A 20,692-nucleotide genomic window follows, 5' to 3' on the forward strand; every position below is an offset into this window, starting at 1 on the left:
TACTTGCCTAGAGAGTTTTCAGCTATACTTTTCGTGGCTGTTTATTGAGACTTTAATGCAGGGAAACTTAAATCAGTTCTACCAAATTTTCATCAACATCTTAAATGTGCAACCAGAGGAAAAAAAATTCTAAATCACCTTTACTCCACACACAGAGACGCGTACAAAGCTCTCCCTCGCCCTCCATTTGGTAAATCCCACCACAACTATCCTCCTGATTGCTGCTTACAAGCAAAAATTAAAGCAGGAAGCACCTGCTCGGTCTATAAACAAGTGGTCAGATGAAGCAGATGCTAAACTACAGGACTGTTTTGCTATCATAGACTAGAACATGTTCCGGGATTTTTCCGTATGCATTGAGGAGTACACCACATCAGTCACTGGCTTCATCAATAAGTGCATTGAGGACGTCATCCCCACAGTGACTGTACGTACATACCCCAACCAGAAGCCATGGATTACAGGCAACATTCACACTGAGCTAAAGGGTAGAGCTGCCACTTTCAAAGTGCGGGACTCTAACCCGGAAGCTTACAAGAAATCCCGCTATGCCCTGCGACGAACCATCAAACAGGCAAAGCGTCAATACAGGACTAAGATTGAATCATACTACACCTGCTCCGATGCTTGTCTTATGTGGCAGGGATTGCAAACTATTACAGACTACAAAGGGAATTACAGCTGCGAGCTGCCCAGTGACACGAGCCTACCAGACGAGCTAAATCACTTCTATGCTCGCTTTGAGGCAAGCAACACTGAGACATGCATGAGAGCATCAGCTGTTCCGGACGACTGTGATCAAGCTCTCTGTCGCCGACGTGAGTAAGACTTTTAAACAGGTCAACATACACAAGGCTGCGGGCCCAGACAGATTACCAGGACGAGTGCCCTGGGCATGTGCTGACCAACTGGCAGGTGTTTTCACTGACATTCTCAACAATTCCCTGATTGAGTTCGTAAAACCAATATGTTTCAAGCAGATCACCATAGTCCCTGTGCCCAAGAACACAAAGGCAACCTGACTAAATGACTACAGACCCGTAGCACTCACATCCGTAGCCATGAAGTGCTTTGAAAGGTTGGTAATGGCTCACATCAACACCTTTATCCCAGAAACCCTAGACCCACTCCAATTTGCATACCACCCAAACAGATCCACAGATGATGCAATCTCTATTGCACTCCACACTGCCCTTTCCCACCTAGACAAAAGGAACACTTATGTGTGAACGCTATTCATTTACTACAGCTCAGCATTCAACACCATAGTACCCTCAAAGCTCATCACTAAGCTAAGGATCCTGGGACTAAACATCTCCCTCTGCAACTGGATCCTGGACTCTCTGAGGGGCCTGTTGTAGCTAGTCGATCTGAGTGGCCTTTTGTAGCTAGTGGAGCTGAGACAGCCTGTTGTAGCTAGTCGATTTGAGAAAGCCTGTTGAACATAGTCAATCTAAGGGGCCTGTTGTAGCTAGTCATTCTGAAGGGCCTGTAGTATCAAGTCAATCTGAGACAGCCTGTTGTATCTAGTAGAGCTGAGACAGCTTATTGTAGCTTGTCAATCTAAGGGGCCTGTTGAAGCTAGTCATTCTAAAGTGCCTGTAGTATCAAGTCAATCTGAGACAGCCTGTTGTATCTAGTAGAGCTGAGACAGCCTGTTGTTGCTCGTCAACCTGAGACAGCCTGTTGCAGCTTTTCGAACTCAGACACCCTGTTGTTGCTAGTCGATCTGAGACAGTCTGTTGTTGCTCGGCGATCTGAGTGGCCTGTTGTATTTAGTCGATCTGAGACAGCATGTTGTAGCTAGTCGATCTGAGTCAGCCTGTTGTATTTAGTCGATCTGAGACAGCATGTTGTAGCTAGTCGATCTGAGTCAGCCTGTTGTATTTAGTCGATCTGAGACAGCCTGTTGTAGCTAGTCGATCTGAGTCAGCCTGTTGTATTTAGTCGATCTGAAACAGCATGTTGTAGCTAGTCGATCTGAGTCAGCCTGTTGTATTTAGTGGATCTGAGACAGCATGTTGTAGCTAGTCGATCTGAGTCAGCCTGTTGTAGCTAGTCGATCTGAGACAGCCTGTTGTAGCTTTTCAATCTCAGATCCCCTGTTGTTGCTAGTCGAACTGAGACAGTCTGTTGTATTTGTCAATCGGAGACAGCACCCTGTAGCTAGTCGATCTGAGACAGCCTGTTGTATTTAGTCGATCTGAGACAGCCTGTTGGATTTAGTCGATCTGAGACAGCCTGTTGTTGCTAGTCGATCTGAGGGGCCTGTTGTATTTAGTCGATCTGAGGGGCCTGTTGTATTTAGTCGATCTGAGACAGCCTGTTGTATTTAGTCGATCTGAGACAGCCTGTTGTATTTAGTCGATCTGAGGGGCCTGTTGTATTTAGTAGAGCTGAGACAGCCTGTTGTTGCTGGTCAACCTGAGACAGCCTATTGTAGCTAGTTGATCTGAGACAGGCTGTTTTATTTAGTCGATCTGAGACATCCTGTTGTAGCCAGTTGATCTGAGACAGCATGCCTGTTGTACCTAAACGATCCGAAATAGCATGCCTGTTGTAGCTAGTCGATCTGAGACAGCCTGTTGCAGCTAGTCGATCTGACACAGCCTGTTGTGGCTAGTCAATCTGAGTGGCCTTTTGTAGCTAGTAGATATGAGACAGCCTGTTGTAGCTAGTTGATCTGAGACAGCCTTTTCTATCTAGTAGAGCTGAGACAGCCTATTGTAGCTAGTCGATCTGATTCAGCTTATTGTAGCTAGTTGATCTGGGACATCCTGTTGTAGCCAGTTGATCTGAGACAGCCTACCTGTTGTACCTAAACGATCTGAAATAGCCTGTTGTAGCTATTCGATCTGAGACAGCCTGTTGTAGCTAATCAATCTAAAGGGCCTGTTTTTTGCTAGTCGATCTGAGTGACCTTTTGGAGCTAGTAGATTTGAGACAGCCTGTTGTAGCTAGTTGTTCTGAGACAGCCTGTTGTAGTTTGTCGATCTGAGACACCCTGTTGTAGCTAGTCGATCTGAGACACCCTGTTGTTGCTAGTCGATCTGAGATAGTCTATTGTATTTATTCAAACGGAGACAGCCCGTTATAGCTTGTCGATCTGAGACAGCCTGTTGTTGCTAGTCGATCTGAGGGGCCTGTTGTATTTAGTCGATCTGAGACAGCCTGTTGTATTTAGTCGATCTGAGACAGCCTGTTGTATTTAGTCGATCTGAGACAGCCTGTTGTATTTAGTCGATCTGAGGGGCCTGTTGTATTTAGTCGATCTGAGACAGCCTGTTGTATTTAGTCGATCTGAGACAGCCTGTTGTATTTAGTCGATCTGAGGGGCCTGTTGTATTTAGTCGATCTGAGACAGCCTGTTGTATTTAGTCGATCTGAGACAGCCTGTTGTATTTAGTCGATCTGAGGGGCCTGTTATATTTAGTCGATCTGAGACAGCCTGTTGTTGCTAGTCGATCTGAGACAGCCTGTTGTATTTAGTCGATCTGAGACAGCATATTGTTGTCACGTTCTTTCAAAATCGAACCCAGAAGCAGACCAGGGCAAGGAGAGTAGGAAGAAGGTGAGTATTTATTTACAAGTGAATGTGAATGGGTAGATATATCCAGGTGGCGTAGTGGGCAGCGGTGGTGAGTTGATGGGAGTAAATAGGTGGATCCAATTGGGTAGCGGAATCCTCCGACGACCAGGCAGGAATGGGGTAAATGATCCGGGTGAGTAACTGAAGACAGAACAAACGGAGGTAAGTTTAAGGCAAGCAATACGTAAAAAACAACAAAACAAATTCTATCCAACTTGAGGCTGATACTATGGCACAACATACTGTTCATGGCTAACGATCCGGCAGGGAATGGATGTCAGGTCAGAGCTTTTGAAGGGGAGAGGTGATGATCAGGACAGGTGTGCAGATTACTGATGGGATACAGGTGCGGGTGAACATCGATCTCCCAACAAGCTAATTCGCCCGGCAACCAGACAGGGAGCATTCCAGGACACAGGAAACACACCCCAGGACAGAAACACAGGCAAACACAGACTCAGGAAGCGGGATTCGTAACAATTGTAGCTAGTCGATCTAAGGGGCCTGTTGTAGCTAGTCATTCTAATGTGCCTGTTGTGTCAAGTCGATCTGAGACAGCCTGTTGTATCTAGTAGAGCTGAGACAGCCTGTTGTATCTAGTAGAGCTGAGACAGCCTGTTGTATCTAGTAGAGCTGAGACAGCCTGTTGTTGCTGGTCAACCTGAGACAGCCTATTGTAGCTAGTTGATCTGAGACAGGCTGTTTTATTTAGTCGATCTGAGACATCCTGTTGTAGCCAGTTGATCTGAGACAGCATGCCTGTTGTACCTAAACGATCCGAAATAGCATGCCTGTTGTAGCTAGTCGATCTGAGACAGCCTGTTGCAGCTAGTCGATCTGACACAGCCTGTTGTGGCTAGTCAATCTGAGTGGCCTTTTGTAGCTAGTAGATATGAGACAGCCTGTTGTAGCTAGTTGATCTGAGACAGCCTTTTCTATCTAGTAGAGCTGAGACAGCCTATTGTAGCTAGTCGATCTGATTCAGCTTATTGTAGCTAGTTGATCTGGGACATCCTGTTGTAGCCAGTTGATCTGAGACAGCCTACCTGTTGTACCTAAACGATCTGAAATAGCCTGTTGTAGCTATTCGATCTGAGACAGCCTGTTGTAGCTAATCAATCTAAAGGGCCTGTTTTTTGCTAGTCGATCTGAGTGACCTTTTGGAGCTAGTAGATTTGAGACAGCCTGTTGTAGCTAGTTGTTCTGAGACAGCCTTTTCTATCTAGTAGATTTGAGACAGCCTGTTGTAGCTAGTTGTTCTGAGACAGCCTGTTGTAGTTTGTCGATCTGAGACACCCTGTTGTAGCTAGTCGATCTGAGACACCCTGTTGTTGCTAGTCGATCTGAGATAGTCTATTGTATTTATTCAAACGGAGACAGCCCATTATAGCTTGTCGATCTGAGACAGCCTGTTGTTGCTAGTCGATCTGAGGGGCCTGTTGTATTTAGTCGATCTGAGGGCCTGTTGTATTTAGTCGATCTGAGACAGCCTGTTGTAGCTAGTCGGTCTGAGGGGCCTTTTGTAGCCAGTAGCGCTGAGACCTCCTGTTGTAGCTAGTCGATCTGAGACCTCCTATTGTAGCTAGTTGATCTGAGACCTCCTATTGTAGCTAGTTGATCTGAGACAGGCTGTTTTATTTAGTCGATCTGAGACAGCCTGTTATAGTTTGATGATCTGAGACAGCCTGTTGTAGCTAGTTGATCTGAGACAGCATGCTTGTTCTATCTAGATGATCTGAGATAGCATGCCTGTTGAGGCTAGTCGATCTGAGACAGTCTGTTGTAGATAGTTGATCTGAGGTGCCTGTTTTAGCTAGTCGATCTGAGTGACCTTTTGTAGCTAGTACAGCTGAGACAGCCTGTAGCTAGTCGATTTGACACTGCCTGTTGTAGCTAGTCAACCTAAGGGTCCTGTTGTAGCTAGTCATTCTGAAGTGCCTGTTTTTACCTAGTCGATCTGAGTGGCCTGTTGCAGTTCGTAGAGTTGAGACAGCCTGTTGTAACTTGTCCATCTGAGACAGCCTGTTGTGGCTTGTCCATCTGAGACAGCCTGTTGTAGCTAGTCGATCTGAGACAGCCTGTAGTAGCTTGTCAATCTGAGACAGCCTGTTGTAGCATGTCCATCTGAGACAGCCTGTTGTGGGTATTCGATCTGAGACAGCCTGTTGTATTTAGTCGATCTTAGACATCCTGTTCTAGCTATTCGATTAGAGGAGCCTGTTTTAGCTAGTCGATCTGAGTGACCTTATGTAGCTAGTAGAGGTGAGACATCCTGTTGTAGCTAGTCAATCTGAGACAGCCTGTTGAAGCTAGTCAATCTGAGACAGCCTGTTGTAGCTAGTTGTTCTGAGTCAGCCCGTTGTCGCTAAACGATCTGACAGCCTATTGTAGCCAGTTGATCTGAGACAGCCTGTAGTATTTAGTCGATCTGAGACAGCCTGTTGTAACTAGTCGATCTGAGACATCCTGTTGTAGCTAGTCGATCTGAGACAGCCTGTTGTAACTAGTCGATCTGAGACAGCCTGTAGTATTTAGTCGATCTGAGACAGCCTGTTGTAACTAGTCGATCTGAGAGAATCTGTTGTGGCTTGTCGACCTGAGAGATCCTGTTGTAGCTAGTCGATCTGAGACAGCCTGTTGTAACTAGTCGATCTGAGACATCCTGTTGTAGCTAGTCGATCTGAGACAGCATGCCTGTTGTACCTAGACTATCTGAAAAAGCATGCCTGATGTATTTAATCGATCTTAGACTGCCTGTTGTAGCTAGTCGATCTGAAACAGCGTGCCTGTTGTAACTAGACGATCTGAGACAGCCTGTTGTAGCTAGTCGATCTGAAACAGCGTGCTTTTTGTAGCTAGTTGATCTGACACAGAATGACTTTTGTAGATAGTTGATCTGACACAGCATGCCTGTTTTAGCTTGTCAATCTGAGAAAGCATGCCTGTTGTAGCTCGTCAATCTGAGACAGCATGCCTGTTGTAGCTCGTTGATCTGAGACAGCATTCCTGTTGTAGCTAGTCGATCTGAAACAGCATGCCTGTTGTTACTAGACAATCTGAGACAGACTGTTGTAGCTAGTCGATCTGAGACAGCCTGTTGTAGCTAGTCGATCTGAGACAGCATTCCTGTTGTAGCTAGATGATCTGAGACAGCATGCCTTTTGTAGTTAGTCGATCTTAGACAGCATGCCTGTTGTAGTTTAACGATCTGACACAGACTGTTGTAGCTTGTTCATCTGAGGGGCTTTTGTGTTTAATGGGAGGTTCTGTTAATGGTATAATACCAGTTGTAATTGTCAGGGAGGAGAGATGTACATCCAATTCTCTCCAGTGGCCGGGTTTAGATACAAGGCCCTCTGTGGGTGTTCCTTGACACTGGGGGTGGACATGGATCGGACGGGCATGGCTGGAACAAGAGCCTTACGGACCGTCTAACAGACCTGTGCAGTCAGATCCCTGGCTAAGAGGAAAATCATTATTACTCTAGTGAAAAGGGTATCTTCTGAAGATGGGCCAAGCCCAGAGGTCAAAAATCAATGGAGCCAACCCAGGCCAGAGGTCAATGGGGTCAACCCAGTCAGAGGCCCATCTGAGGACAATCCAAATAACTCTTCCCAGGCTTTAAATGTTAAAGTGTAACCCGGTAAACCCACTCCTCCCTTTAATATAACAATGACTCAATCACATTGTGACTCCTAGAGCCAGGGTGAATGATCAATCTATGGAGTCAGTATTATCTCAGAGTGCTGATAAGGCTGGGCAAAGTAAACATACCTACTGAGACCAGGCTACAGGCTCACACCTGTTTCATTGGTTTGTGTTTGATACCTAGCTTTCTACATCATGTCATGCTGAACGGTCCCGTCTGATTAGTGGGTGATGTAGAGCTTTGAGACTAGGCCGACACTTGTGAGGCGTGTGATGTCATTGCAACCTACTATACACCTGCTTGCCAAAAGCTTTGCCACAGGTATGATTCATTCATAATGTGAAACCTCTCGATATGATGCCATAGTACAGTCAAGTTATCCTACATTTATATTACGTATTATTGATCATTTAGCAGGCACACTTATCCAGAGCGACTTACAGTCACTTACAGTTACCCTTTAGGCTTCCCAGAAACCATTAAGTCACACTTTTGTACAACCTGTTCATGAAGGACCACATAGTATAATTTATTTGCTGATACCAGGTACGTAATAGTGAGTTATACATACCTTTGAGGAACAACTTTCCGATTGAGAATAGCAATAACACTAGACTTGCGTTACCATTCTCCCAAGTCTACATCAATCAAAACCGAGGCCTGGATTTCCTCTGGACTGCATTAGATCCACGAAATAGCGTGCTTCACATTTAAAGGTAATATCCAACTGAGAAGAAATCTGCAGCATTTAAAAAATGCACTGTCTACAACGGTGATCCGATTGAATCCTGGCCTAAGATAACACTGTGTTATCCAGGATTGTAGAAAATTGGACTAATTTCAAGGGTTACGGGGGTGACTTGCTTATGAGATGGAACACAGCAGACAAGACAGACAAGCTCCAACAGGATGGGCCATGAAGCCAGTTAACCCCTATCTGCATCAGTCTTCTACCCCACATCAATATCTCTGTTTCCCAAGCAGGTGTGGCACAAGGGAGGATCAGGCGAGACTCGGCAGGCCTTTCAACTTGATGAGCCTAGAATATTAACATTAGCCATAAAAAAATATCATTTGAGGTCTGGTGGGCTGTGCCTTTGGTAAATATAGCCCACATTATTTATCTTACCATTTGGATGAACATTCTATTATATAATATAATAATAATCTTTTATATCCACCACAGCATAAGGGAATATCTACTGTACATAGAGTGGCACACTTTCTCTCAGACTGTCGAAGACAGAGTTTCTCATGGTTCTAACCAGAGATATATATAGTACAAGTCAAAAGTCTCGACACTCCTACCCATACAAGGGTTTTAAGTAATTTTTACTATTTTCTACATTGAAAAATAACAGTGAAGACATCAAAAAAATGAAATTACACATATGGAATTATTTAATAGTAACCCAAAAAGTGTTAAACAAATCAACATATGTTTTATATTTTAGCCACCCTTTGCCTTGATGACAGCTTTGCAAACTCTTGGCATTCTCTCAACCAGCTTCATGAGGTAGTCACCTGGAATGCGTTTCAATTAAGACCCTCGAGTTACCTCTGCTGCATAGGATAAATTATTTAAGGTTGACTGCACCTCATATTGCAACCCTAAGAAATTAACAAGCACATCTCAACATCAATTGTTCAGAGGAGAATGGTTGAATCAGGCCTTCAAGGTCAAATTGCTGCAAAGAAACCATTATTAAAGAACACCAATCAGAAGAATGGACTTGCTTCGGGCCAAGAAACACAAGCAATGGACATTAGACCAGTGGAAATTTGTCTTTTGGTCTGATGAGTCCAAAATGTGAGATTTATGGTTAAAACAGCCGTGTCTATGTAAGATGCAGAGTAGATGAACTGATGATCTCCGCATGTGTGGTTCACACCGTGAAGCATGGAGGAGGAGGTGTGATGGTGTGGGCGTGCTTTGCTAGTGACACTGTCAGTGATTTATTTAGAATTCAAGGAACACTTAATCAGCATGGCTACCACAGCATTCTGCAGTGAAACGCTATCTCATCTGGTATGTGCTTAGTGGGACTATCATTTGTTTTTCAACAGGACAATGACGCAAAACACGCCTCCAGGCTGTATAAGGGATTTTTGACCAAGCAGGAGAGTGATGGAGTGCTGCATCAGATGACCTGGCCTACACAATCACCTGACCTCAACCAAATTGAGATGGTTTGGGATGAGTTGGACCACAGAGTGAAGGAAAAGCAGCCAACAAGTGCTCAACATATGTGGGAACTCCTTCAAGACTGTTGGAAAAGCATTCCAGGTGAAGCTGGTTGAGAGAATGCCAAGAGTGTGCAAAGCTGTCATCAAGGCAAAGGGTGGCTAGTTTGAATAATTTTATTTGTTTAACACTTTTTTGGTTACTACATGGTTCCATATGTGTTATTTCATAGTTTTGATGTCTTCACTATTATTCTACAATGTAGAAGATTTTCAAAATAAACAAAAACCCTTGAATGAGTAGGTGTGTCTAAACTTTTGACTGGTAATGTATATCGGAACTGTTAAACAGAAACCACATTAGCCCAACTCTATACAGTCTATGACTCTGGATATATCTATGGGGGCCTCCAAGAGAGGCTAAGTTAGTTGTTTTAAATTTGTACAGAATTCTTTCTTGACTTAATTTCCTGCGTCATGCTCCTTCCTGATTCCTTGGGACACATATACATTCTACTGCATGAGAGGAGACAATAATACTGCAGGCAGCAATGAGACAGTGATCTTTATTTTATTGGCTTTGTAGGACAGGCTTGTTAGTTCATGGCCTCTTATATTAGGTCTATCCAAACACTGCTGGATTATTGGTGGTACAAATTGTAAATAGGTGACTGTGTGTATACTGCTAACACTAACATTGCTTTATCAGTGTAATACTGTGAGTTGGGTGGACTTCAGAAGGACAAGAAATTGAACCATTGTTCACTCAACAAACTCGTCTCACAGTGGGATTAATGTATAAAAACATGTTGAGTCTAGGTACAAATTCATGTTTGCCTTTTGAATGCAACACTGTATGTAGGTTCAGCTATATTCCCAAATGTTGAGCAAACTCACAATCCTATTGCAGCTGGCTGTATGGTTGTATGTTGAATCACTTTCTTTTTACAGTGCATTTACTAGATTCATAGAGAAAGAGAGAGGGAGAGAGGGAGAGAGGGAGAGAGGGAAAGATGGAGGGAGAGAGAGATAAAGAGAGGGATAGAGGGAGAAGGAGGGAGAGAGAGGGGGAGGGAGAAATAGAGAAAGAGAGTGTGAGAGAGAGAGGGCTAGAGGGAGAGGGAGGGAGAAATATAGAGAGAGGGAGAGATGGAGAGGGAGAAATAGAGAGAGGGAGAGGGAGAGAAAGATAGAGGGAGAGAGGGAGGGAGAGAGAGCAGGAAAGATAAAGGGAGGGAGAGGAAGATTACACTTAACTACTTTTCTCCTTCCCCCTTCTGACAACCAGCTGGTGACTCGCATCTCTGCGTGCCTGGCAGACATCTCAGCTTAGATATCGGCCCACCACCTCAACCTCGACAAGATGGGGCTGCTCCACCATGTCCCTCTCCCAGAGTGCAAAGAACCTTGGAGGGACCCTGGACAACACCCTGTCATTCTCTGCAAACATCAAAGCAGTGACTTGCTTCTGCAGGTTCATGTTCTACAACATCTGTAGAGTACGATCCTCCCTCACACAGAATGTGGTGCAGGTGCTAATCCAGGCACTTGTCATCTGCCGTCTGGACTACTGCAACTCGCTGTTGGCCGTTGCCATCAAAACCCTGCAACTTATTCAGAGCGCTGCAGCACGCCTGGTGTTCAACCGTCCTAAGTTCTCCCATGTCACCCCATTCTTCCGCACACTCCACTTGCTTCCAGTCAAAAAAAAAGCATGGTGCTTGTCTACGGAGCAGCAAGAGGCACTGCCCCTCGCTACCTTCAGGCTATGCTCAAAACCTACACCCCAATTAGAACACTCCATTTTGCCACCTCTGGTCTCTTGGCCCTCCCACCCCTACGAGAGGGCAGCTCCCGCTCAGCCCAGTCAAAGCTCTTCTCTGTCCTGGCACCCCAATGGTGGAACCTAGATTCCCCCTGAAACTAGGACAGCAGAATCCATGCTCATCTCCCGAAAACATCTGAAAACCTTCCTCTTCAAAGATTCTTAAATAATCTCACAGCATCCCCCTCACACCCCTTCCTCGCCCCATGGAAAGAGATAGAGCGAGACAGAGAGAGTAATGTTTACTGTTCATTTTTTATTGTTTATTTCACCTTTGTTTATTGCCTATTTCACTTGCTTTGGCAATGTAAAGATATGTTTCATACACCAATAAAGCCCTTTGAATTTGAGAGAGAGAGAGAGAGAGAGAGAGAGAGAGAGAGAGAGAGAGAGAGAGAGAGAGAGAGAGAGAGAGAGAGAGAGAGAGAGAGAGAGAGAGAGAGAGAGAGAGAGAGAGAGAGAGAGAGAGAGAGAGAGAGAGAGAGAGAGAGAGAAAAAGAAGAAGAAGAAGATTATCAATTAACTGCCAAGAGAATGGCATCTGAGAAAACAGCCTGTAAGAATTTTCCCAGCAGCTTTATTGTACAGTGCCTTGCGAAAGTATTCGGCCCCCTTGAACTTTGCGACCTTTTGCCACATTTCAGGCTTCAAACATAAAGATATAAAACTGTATTTTTTTGTGAAGAATCAACAAGTGGGACACAATCATGAATTGGATATTTCAAACTTTTTTAACAAATCAAAAACTGAAAAATTGGGCGAGCAAAATTATTCAGCACCTTTACTTTCAGTGCAGCAAACTCTCTCCAGAAGTTCAGTGAGGATCTCTGAATGATCCAATGTTGACCTAAATGACTAATGATGATAAATACAATCCACCTGTGTGTAATCAAGTCTCCGTATAAATGCACCTGCACTGTGATAGTCTCAGAGGTCCGTTAAAAGCGCAGAGAGCATCATGAAGAACAAGGAACACACCAGGCAGGTCCGAGATACTGTTGTGAAGAAGTTTAAAGCCAGATTTGGATACAAAAAGATTTCCCAAGCTTTAAACATCCCAAGGAGCACTGTGCAAGCGATAATATTGAAATGGAAGGAGTATCAGACCACTGCAAATCTACCAAGACCTGGCCGTCCCTCTAAACTTTCAGCTCATACAAGGAGAAGACTGATCAGAGATGCAGCCAAGAGGCCCATGATCACTCTGGATGAACTGCACAGATCTACAGCTGAGGTGGGAGACTCTGTCCATAGGACAACAATCAGTCGTATATTGCACAAATCTGGCCTTTATGGAAGAGTGGCAAGAAGAAAGGCATTTCTTAAAGATATCCATAAAAAGTGTTGTTTAAAGTTTGCCACAAGCCACCTGGGAGACACACCAAACATGTGGAAGAAGGTGCTCTGGTCAGATGAAACCAAAATTGAACATTTTGGCAACAATGCAAAACGTTATGTTTGGCGTAAAAGCAACACAGCTCATCACCCTGAACACACCATCCCCACTGTCAAACATGGTGGTGGCAGCATCATGGTTTGGGCCTGCTTTTCTTCAGCAGGGACAGGGAAGATGGTTAAAATTGATGGGAAGATGGATGGAGCCAAATACAGGACCATTCTGGAAGAAAACCTGATGGAGTCTGCAAAAGACCTGAGACTGGGACGGAGATTTGTCTTCCAACAAGACAATGATCCAAAACATAAAGCAAAATCTACAATGGAATGGTTCAAAAATAAACATATCCAGGTGTTAGAATAGCCAAGTCAAAGTCCAGACCTGAATCCAATCGAGAATCTGTGGAAAGAACTGAAAACTGCTGTTCACAAATGCTCTCCATCCAACCTCACTGAGCTCGAGCTGTTTTGCAAGGAGGCCTCCAACTCAATCATCAAGTTTGCGGACGACACAACAGTGGTAGGCTTGATTACCAACAACGACGAGACGGCCTACAGGGAGGAGGTGAGGGCCCTTGGAGTGTGGTGTCAGGAAAATAACCTCACACTCAACGTCAACAAAACTAAGGAGATGATTGTGGACTTCAGGAAACAGCAGAGGGAACACCCCCCTATCCACATCGATGGAACAGTAGTGGAGAGGGTAGCTAGTTTTAAGTTCCTCGGCATACACATCACAGACAAACTGAATTGGTCCACTCACACTGACAGCGTCGTGAAGAAGGCGCAGCAGCGCCTATTCAACCTCAGGAGGCTGAAAAAATTCGGCTTGTCACCAAAAGCACTCACAAACTTCTACAGATGCACAATCGAGAGCATCCTGGCGGGCTGTATCACCGCCTGGTACGGCAACTGCTCCGCCCTCAACCGTAAGGCTCTCCAGAGGGTAGTGAGGACTGCACAACGCATCACCGGGGGCAAACTACCTGCCCTCCAGGACACCTACACCACCCGTTGTTACAGAAAGGCCATAAAGATCATCAAGGACATCAACCACCCGAACCACTGCCTGTTCACCCCGCTATCATCCAGAAGGCGAGGTCAGTACAGGTGCATCAAAGCTGGGACCGAGAGACTGAAAAACAGCTTCTATCTCAAGGCCATCAGACTGTTAAATAGCCACCACTAACATTGAGTGGCTGCTGCCAACACACTGTCATTGACACTGACCCAACTCCAGCCATTTTAATAATGGGAATTGATGGAAATGATGTAAATATATATATATATATATATATATATATATATATATATATATATATATATCACTAGCCACTTTAAACAATGCTACCTTATATAATGTTACTTACCCTACATTATTCATCTCATATGCATATGTATATACTGTACTCTACAACATCGACTGCATCCTTATGTAACACATGTATCACTAGCCACTTTAACTATGCCACTTTGTTTACTTTGTCTACACACTCATCTCATATGTATATACTGTACTCGATACCATCTACTGTATGCTGCTCTGTACCATCACTCATTCATATATCCTTATGTACATGTTCCTTATCCCCTTACACTGTGTATAAGACAGTAGTTTTTTTTTGGAATTGTTAGTTAGATTACTTGTTGGTTATCACTGCATTGTCGGAACTAGAAGCACAAGCATTTCGCTACACTCGCATTAACATCTGCTAACCATGTGTATGTGACAAATAAAATTTGATTTTTGATTTGATTTGAAAAAATTCAGTCTCTCGATGTGCAAAACTGATAGAGACATACCCCAAGCGACTTACAGCTGTAATCGCAGCAAAAGGTGGCGCTACAAAGTATTAACTTAAGGGGGCTGAATAATTTTGCACGCCCAATTTTTCCGTTTTTGATTTGTTAAAAAAGTTTGAAATATCCAATAAATGGGTAGCTATTTGGTTAACTATTTCACTAACTATTTAGCAGTCTTATGGCTTGGGGGAGAAACTGTTCAGGTTCCTGTTGGTTCCAGACTTGGTGCATTGGTATCGCTTGGCGTGCGGTAGAAGAGAGAACTATGACTTGGGTGGCTGGAGTCTGACAATTTTTAGGGCCTTCCTCTGACACCGCCTGGTATAGAGGTCCTGGATGGCAGAGAGCTCAGCCCCAGTGATGTCTCGCAGACAGATGCCAAGCAGTTGCCAAACCAAGTGGGAATGCAGCCAGTCAAGATGCTCTCAATGGTTCAGCTATTGAACATTTTGAGGATCTGAGCGACCATGCCACATCTTTTCAGCCTGCTGAGGGGAAAGAGGAGTTGTTGTGCCTTCTTCAAGAGTCTGTTGGTGTATTTGGACCATGTTAATTCCTTTGTAATGTGGAGAACGAGGAACTTGAAGTTTTTGACCCACTCCACTACAGCCCCATCGATGTGGATGGGGGCGTGGCTCGACCCTCCGTTTCCTGTTGTCCACGATCAGCTCCTTTGTATTGCTGACGTTAAGGGAGAGGTTGTTGTCTCATTGTCGCCGCGTCGCAACGGTTTGTGTTAAGAACTGCAACACTGCTGGATTTTTCATACTCAACAGTTTCCCGTGTGTATCAAGAATGGTCCACCACCCAAAGGTAATCCAGCCAATTTGACACAACTATGCGAAGCACTGGAGTCAACATGGGCCAACATACCTGTGGAATTCTTTCTCCACTTAGTAAAGTCCATGCCCAGATGAATTGAGGTTGTTCTGAGGGCAAAAGAGGTGGGGGTGTGCAACTTAATGTTAGGAATGTGTTCCTAATGTTTGGTATACTCCGTGTATATTATGATGACATTTTGTGACATTTAGCCCGTTTTTCTTCTTTTTAAGTTTTTAATCTCTACAGGATTGGTGTGTCCACCGCAAGATGGTTGAGTTTATCGTAGGCTAATGTGATTAGCATGAGGTTGTAAGTAACAAAAAACATTTTCCAGGGCATAGACCTATCTGATATGAGCAGAAATCTTCAATTCTTGTTAATATAACTGCGCTGTCCAATTTACAGTAGTGATTACAGTGAAAGAATACCATGCTATTGTTTGAGAGTGCACAGTTATGTACATGAAAATGTATCAATAAACCAATTAGGCACGTTTGGGCAGTCTTGATACAACATTTTGAACAGAAATGCAATGGTTCATTGGATCAGCCTAAAACCTTGCACATACAGTACGCTGGAGTTGTCACAACTTGAAATAAAAAGTTATATGTGATTCCAGGTGTTCTCAGGAACATGACTAACCCCTGCTCACTATCCGTCATTTCTCAAGAAGAATGTAATGCCGGTCAGGAAATTGAGAAACACCTTGTGTAGGGAGTGGAACACAATCGGAATTGCGCCTATCCTGGAATAATACAGTGTGGCCTTTCTCTTGCATTTCAAATATGATTAAAAAAAATAAAAAAACATGTTTCTTTATTTGTATTATCTCTTCCCAGATCTATTGTGTTATATTCTCCTTCATTCATGTCATATTTCCACAAACGTCAAAGTGTTTCCTTTCAAATGGTATCAAGAATCTGGATATCCTTGCTTCAGGTGCTGAGCTGCAGGCAGTTTGGTTATGTCATTTTAGGTGAACATTTAAAAAAGGGACCGATCCTTAAGAGGTTTTAAGAAGCTTATATTTTGGGGTTCTGATAGGGTAAGACAGTTGATCTAAAGTCATGAGACATTTATGAGATACATTCTTCAAGATTCCATGGCATTAGCCTATATAATTTAATCTATATAAGTCCAAAAATGCGTTTACCAATTCTGGATTGCGTCTTTTTTACGCCTGTGTGGTTTGCGATGCAAACTGGCATGGACATGAGTTTTCACAACTTGAAATAAAAAGTTCTATGTGATTTCAGGTGTTCTCAGGAACATGACTAACTCCTGCTCACCACCTGACATTTCTCAAGAAGAATGTATGCGGGTCAGGAAATTGAGAAACACCTTGTGTAGGGAGTGGAACACAAATACATTAATAACACATTACAGTTCACACACGTGGTTCATATTATAAATGACCATATTTGGGTCCAGAATTAATAGTATATACAATCAGAAAATATTTCTGATTACCATCACTCTGTTGTACCAGTCCATAATTAATATACATTGATTACTTATTTTGTGACATTTTAACTAAAGAGATGAAAATCTCAAATTACCGATGGACTTTGACATGGAATAGTTACAAACTGAGGCAAACAAAAATTCACATTTGAAATCACAGTATATTGTAGAGTTTCAAGTTTGAGAGTGCAAAGCCAGACAAAGGATTCTATAAAAAAAGTGCTTTTGGTGCACAGAGGAGAGAGGGAGGGAACTTGGAAAGAGAGGAGTGTTTAGGGGGAGGGACTGTGGGGGCCAGCAGGGTTATAAAGTTTGAGCGGCTTCCTCTCTGCCCATGCTCTGTGTGTCTGTGTGCTCCTGTTTCTGCCGGCCCACTCTCAACTCTCTGTGCCTTTCTCAATCTCACTCCATCTAACAAAATGAGTGTCAAACGAAGCAGCGTCAGGGGACCTGGCAGTGGGTACGGCTACTCCATCACTCACAGCTCTTCTGCTCCCACCTACCGGGCCGCCAGCACTTATGGTGGTGCTGGAGGTCAGGGGACCCGAATCTCCTCTGTGTCCTATTCGGGTGTGCGAAGCGGGATGGGAGGGATGGGGGTTGGGATGGGAGGCTCCGGGGCTCCATGTCCAGCAGCATCCAGGTGAGCGCCAGCGGGGACACTGCTCACATCATGGGCAATGAGAAGTTTGCCATGCAGAACCTCAACGACCGTCTGGCCTCCTACCTAGAGATGGTGAGGAACCTGGAGCAGGCCAACGGCAAACTGGAGCTGAAGATCAGGGAGGCCATGGAGAAGAGAGGCCCAGACGTCAACGACTACAGCCGCTACAACGCCATCTTGGATGACCTGAGGAAGAAGGTGAGAGGCCAGGGGGAGGAAGGAGTACTGGCTGATATGAGATGCTGGACAAATCTACACCATAGAGCTTTAGGGAAGTAATATATATTTCAAATGCAAGTTCACTGTAATAGAATGGCCTACCCGACAGAAGAGAGTAACAGAGTGACAGAGAGTAGTTTGGGAGTGAAAGAGGAAACACAGTGGCCCTACTATGTCCTTGTCAGGTTATTGACCTGGGTAGTAAAGACCCAGTGTAGCTGGTTCGTCCGTTAGAACCCTGCTGATTAGTGATGGCAAGGTGCTGGCATCCCCAGGCAGAAGGTCAAGGGGCAGACAGAAAGCAATAAGAAGGGGAATTCCAAGGGGTTCTGCTAGCTGACCTTCGACATGGCCAGAGTTCCAGGTCCAGCTAGCATTTTCAGGGGTCATGGATGTGTTTATTTGACTTCCTGTTATCAGTTAACTGTCTAGCACAAAGATTGTTAGCAATGAAATGATGATACTGTAGCATTTCAAATGATTATCTGCATTATAACCATCAAGAGTCATGCACAAATTTAACCATGAAAACTGGGAGAGTCGTTACAGCTGTAGGTAAAGTTAAAAAGGTTATTTTGATATTTTCTCTCAGCTGTGGTAAGTGTGTAGCAGTAAATTAAATGAGAAAACTCCATCATAGACTATAGATGAGAGAAAGTTGAACTCCTTACACAAGGCTGGGCACAGACGTCAATTCAACGTCTATTCCACGTTGGTTAAATGTAATTTAATTGAAATTAAGTTGGTAAACAACGTGGATTCAACCAGTGTGTGGTCTGTGGGTCTTTTATGGTGTGGTTCTTACTCACAACTTACACAAGGCTACTATTTCATGGTGTGGTCCTTACTTTGATGGTGGAGCATGGTAAATGAGTTTGGGAGTCAATGTACTTTGTCATTAAAAAGTAGTCCGTCTAACCACATCATTCCATTCCCATTTCTCTGATAGTGTTCCATGTATATATATAACAGTACTGAATGATTGACATATGGGTTTATAATGGTTATGTGTGTATACTGTTGGGCGAGCAAGGATATTCTGAGTCATTCAACTGGAAATGTTCAGAGCTGCTGATACTTCGGAAAAATACTGTTAGACATCTAGTAAACAGTCATTATTATAGGCCTATTGCATCTGCAACAAGTTACTCTTGTACTTTAAAGCATACAGTAAATACTGCCTGACACTATATTATATTATTTATAAAAATATAAAAAAACATCCGAAAAGCTCTTTCCATTGGATTCTGGAACATTCCAGTCATGCTTCTGTGGTTTTGCTGTGTAGACCTTGCTGGAGCAACGTGCCAAAGTCAAACCACCCAAAGTGACAAGAGTAATAACTATGCAAAATATGGAGATTAGATGCAAGATACCAATAGCGAGAGACAAAATGCAAATATATCACAAGACTATCATTACAGAATTGAAATTGCTAGCTACCTGAGCTCCGCTCCATTGTGAATTAAGTTCCTGATGAACTCCATCAACAGAGTGGAGCAGAGACCAGGCTTTGTGGAATTCAGCTCCGACTACATCGATTCGCCCAAGGTCAATACTTTAACAACATTGTATTATAAAATGCTTACCTTGTACCTATGTCTGTTCTCTGTAAATGTGTGCCTTTCTTGGTTTGCTGAAATCCATACTTTTTCAATAATGCGCATTTGCCAATTGAATCTCAACAAGGAAACAGTCAGTGGTTGTATTTGATTAGCTTTTAGTGAAAAAGTATGGATTTCAGCAAACAAAGAAAAAGAGGACAAACATAGATACAAGGTAAGCGTTTCATAATTATATATATTTTTTAAGAATTGGCCTTGGGCAAATCGATGTAGTAAAAAAAAACTGGTCTCTGCTCCACTCAGTTGGTGGAGTTTAGTCACTTCCTTCACTGCAGAGTGGAGTTTAGTCACTTCCTTCACTGCAGAGTGGAGTTTAGTCACTTCCTTCACTGCAGAGTGGAGTTTAGTCGCTTCCTTCACCATGGAGTGGAGTTCAGTCACTTCCTTCACCATGGAGTGGAGTTCAGTCACTTCCTTCACCATGGAGTGGAGTTAAGTCACTTCCTTCACCATGGAGTGGAGTTCAGTCACTTCCTTCACCATGGAGTGGAGTTCAGTCACTTCCTTCACTGCAGAGTTGAGTTTAGTCACTTCCTTCACTGCAGAGTGGAGTTTAGTCACTTCCTTCACTGCAGAGTGGAGTTTAGTCGCTTCCTTCACCATGGAGTGGAGTTCAGTCACTTCCTTCACCATGGAGTGGAGTTCAGTCACTTCCTTCACCATGGAGTGGAGTTCAGTCCGCTATCTTATTGCTTCTCTTTGTCTCTTTGAAAGAAATTCCAAACAAGGACATTGAACTTAACCTTGAAAATTAGAAAAACAAATGCTAAATTGAACATGAGCTGTGTGTAAATATTTGTTAAAATATTTGCTTTGTCTGCTGCTCTTGTAACGGTTGTCATTATGAAGCATTACATAAAAGGTCAGGGGAGGAATGTCTAGGGAGTTAAGCTGGTGTTTGCCAACATGGATGTGTTGGCTTTACCAATTGCCCATGGCACGTAATCAACCCCCAACGCATAGATCACAATGGGTTCATTTTTCTTTGTCGTGATACCAGGATGTGACCGCTAGTTCAAATATTCCTCCTTTACAAAAACAAGGCTTCTCACGACAGGAACAACAGGAAACCCAACCCAGTAACCACCCCCTCCCCATCACACACACACCAACCCCTCCCCATCACACACACACCAACCCCCCACACACACACACACCAACCTCCCACACACACACACACACACCAACCTCCCACAAACACACACACACACACACACATACACACACACACACACACCAACCTCCCGCCTGATGCAAATCACCTGCCTCCATCCTAACATGTAGTCCACTGCACTTTCAGCTCGGCTGTTTGTTAATGATTGCCTCCCGAACTTTGTAACCTGCATCCATCCATCGCCAGCCTTATCTACTATACCATGGAGAGCAAACACTGCGGCTGTGGGGCAGCTGGCCTCCGCTGCTCCTGGCTGCCACTGTCATCAGCCTTGTCACT

At 43.9% G+C, this 20,692-nt stretch overlaps 1 protein-coding gene across 1 annotated transcript in view; it reads left to right on the forward strand.

Annotated features, from left to right (window-relative positions):
* Positions 1 to 17,055: 17,055 nt before the first annotated feature.
* The window catches only part of LOC124032339 (keratin, type I cytoskeletal 18-like), a 7,671-nt gene continuing 4,034 nt past the window's right edge, over positions 17,056 to 20,692 (forward strand). The window contains 2 exon segments of the mRNA XM_046344660.1: positions 17,056 to 17,348; positions 17,351 to 17,593. Of these exon segments, the coding sequence (XP_046200616.1) occupies positions 17,151 to 17,348; positions 17,351 to 17,593 (441 nt within the window). The 5' untranslated portion in view covers positions 17,056 to 17,150.

The sequence above is a fragment of the Oncorhynchus gorbuscha genome, linkage group LG03 (assembly GCF_021184085.1).
Source record: "Oncorhynchus gorbuscha isolate QuinsamMale2020 ecotype Even-year linkage group LG03, OgorEven_v1.0, whole genome shotgun sequence".
Lineage (NCBI taxonomy): Eukaryota > Metazoa > Chordata > Actinopteri > Salmoniformes > Salmonidae > Oncorhynchus > Oncorhynchus gorbuscha.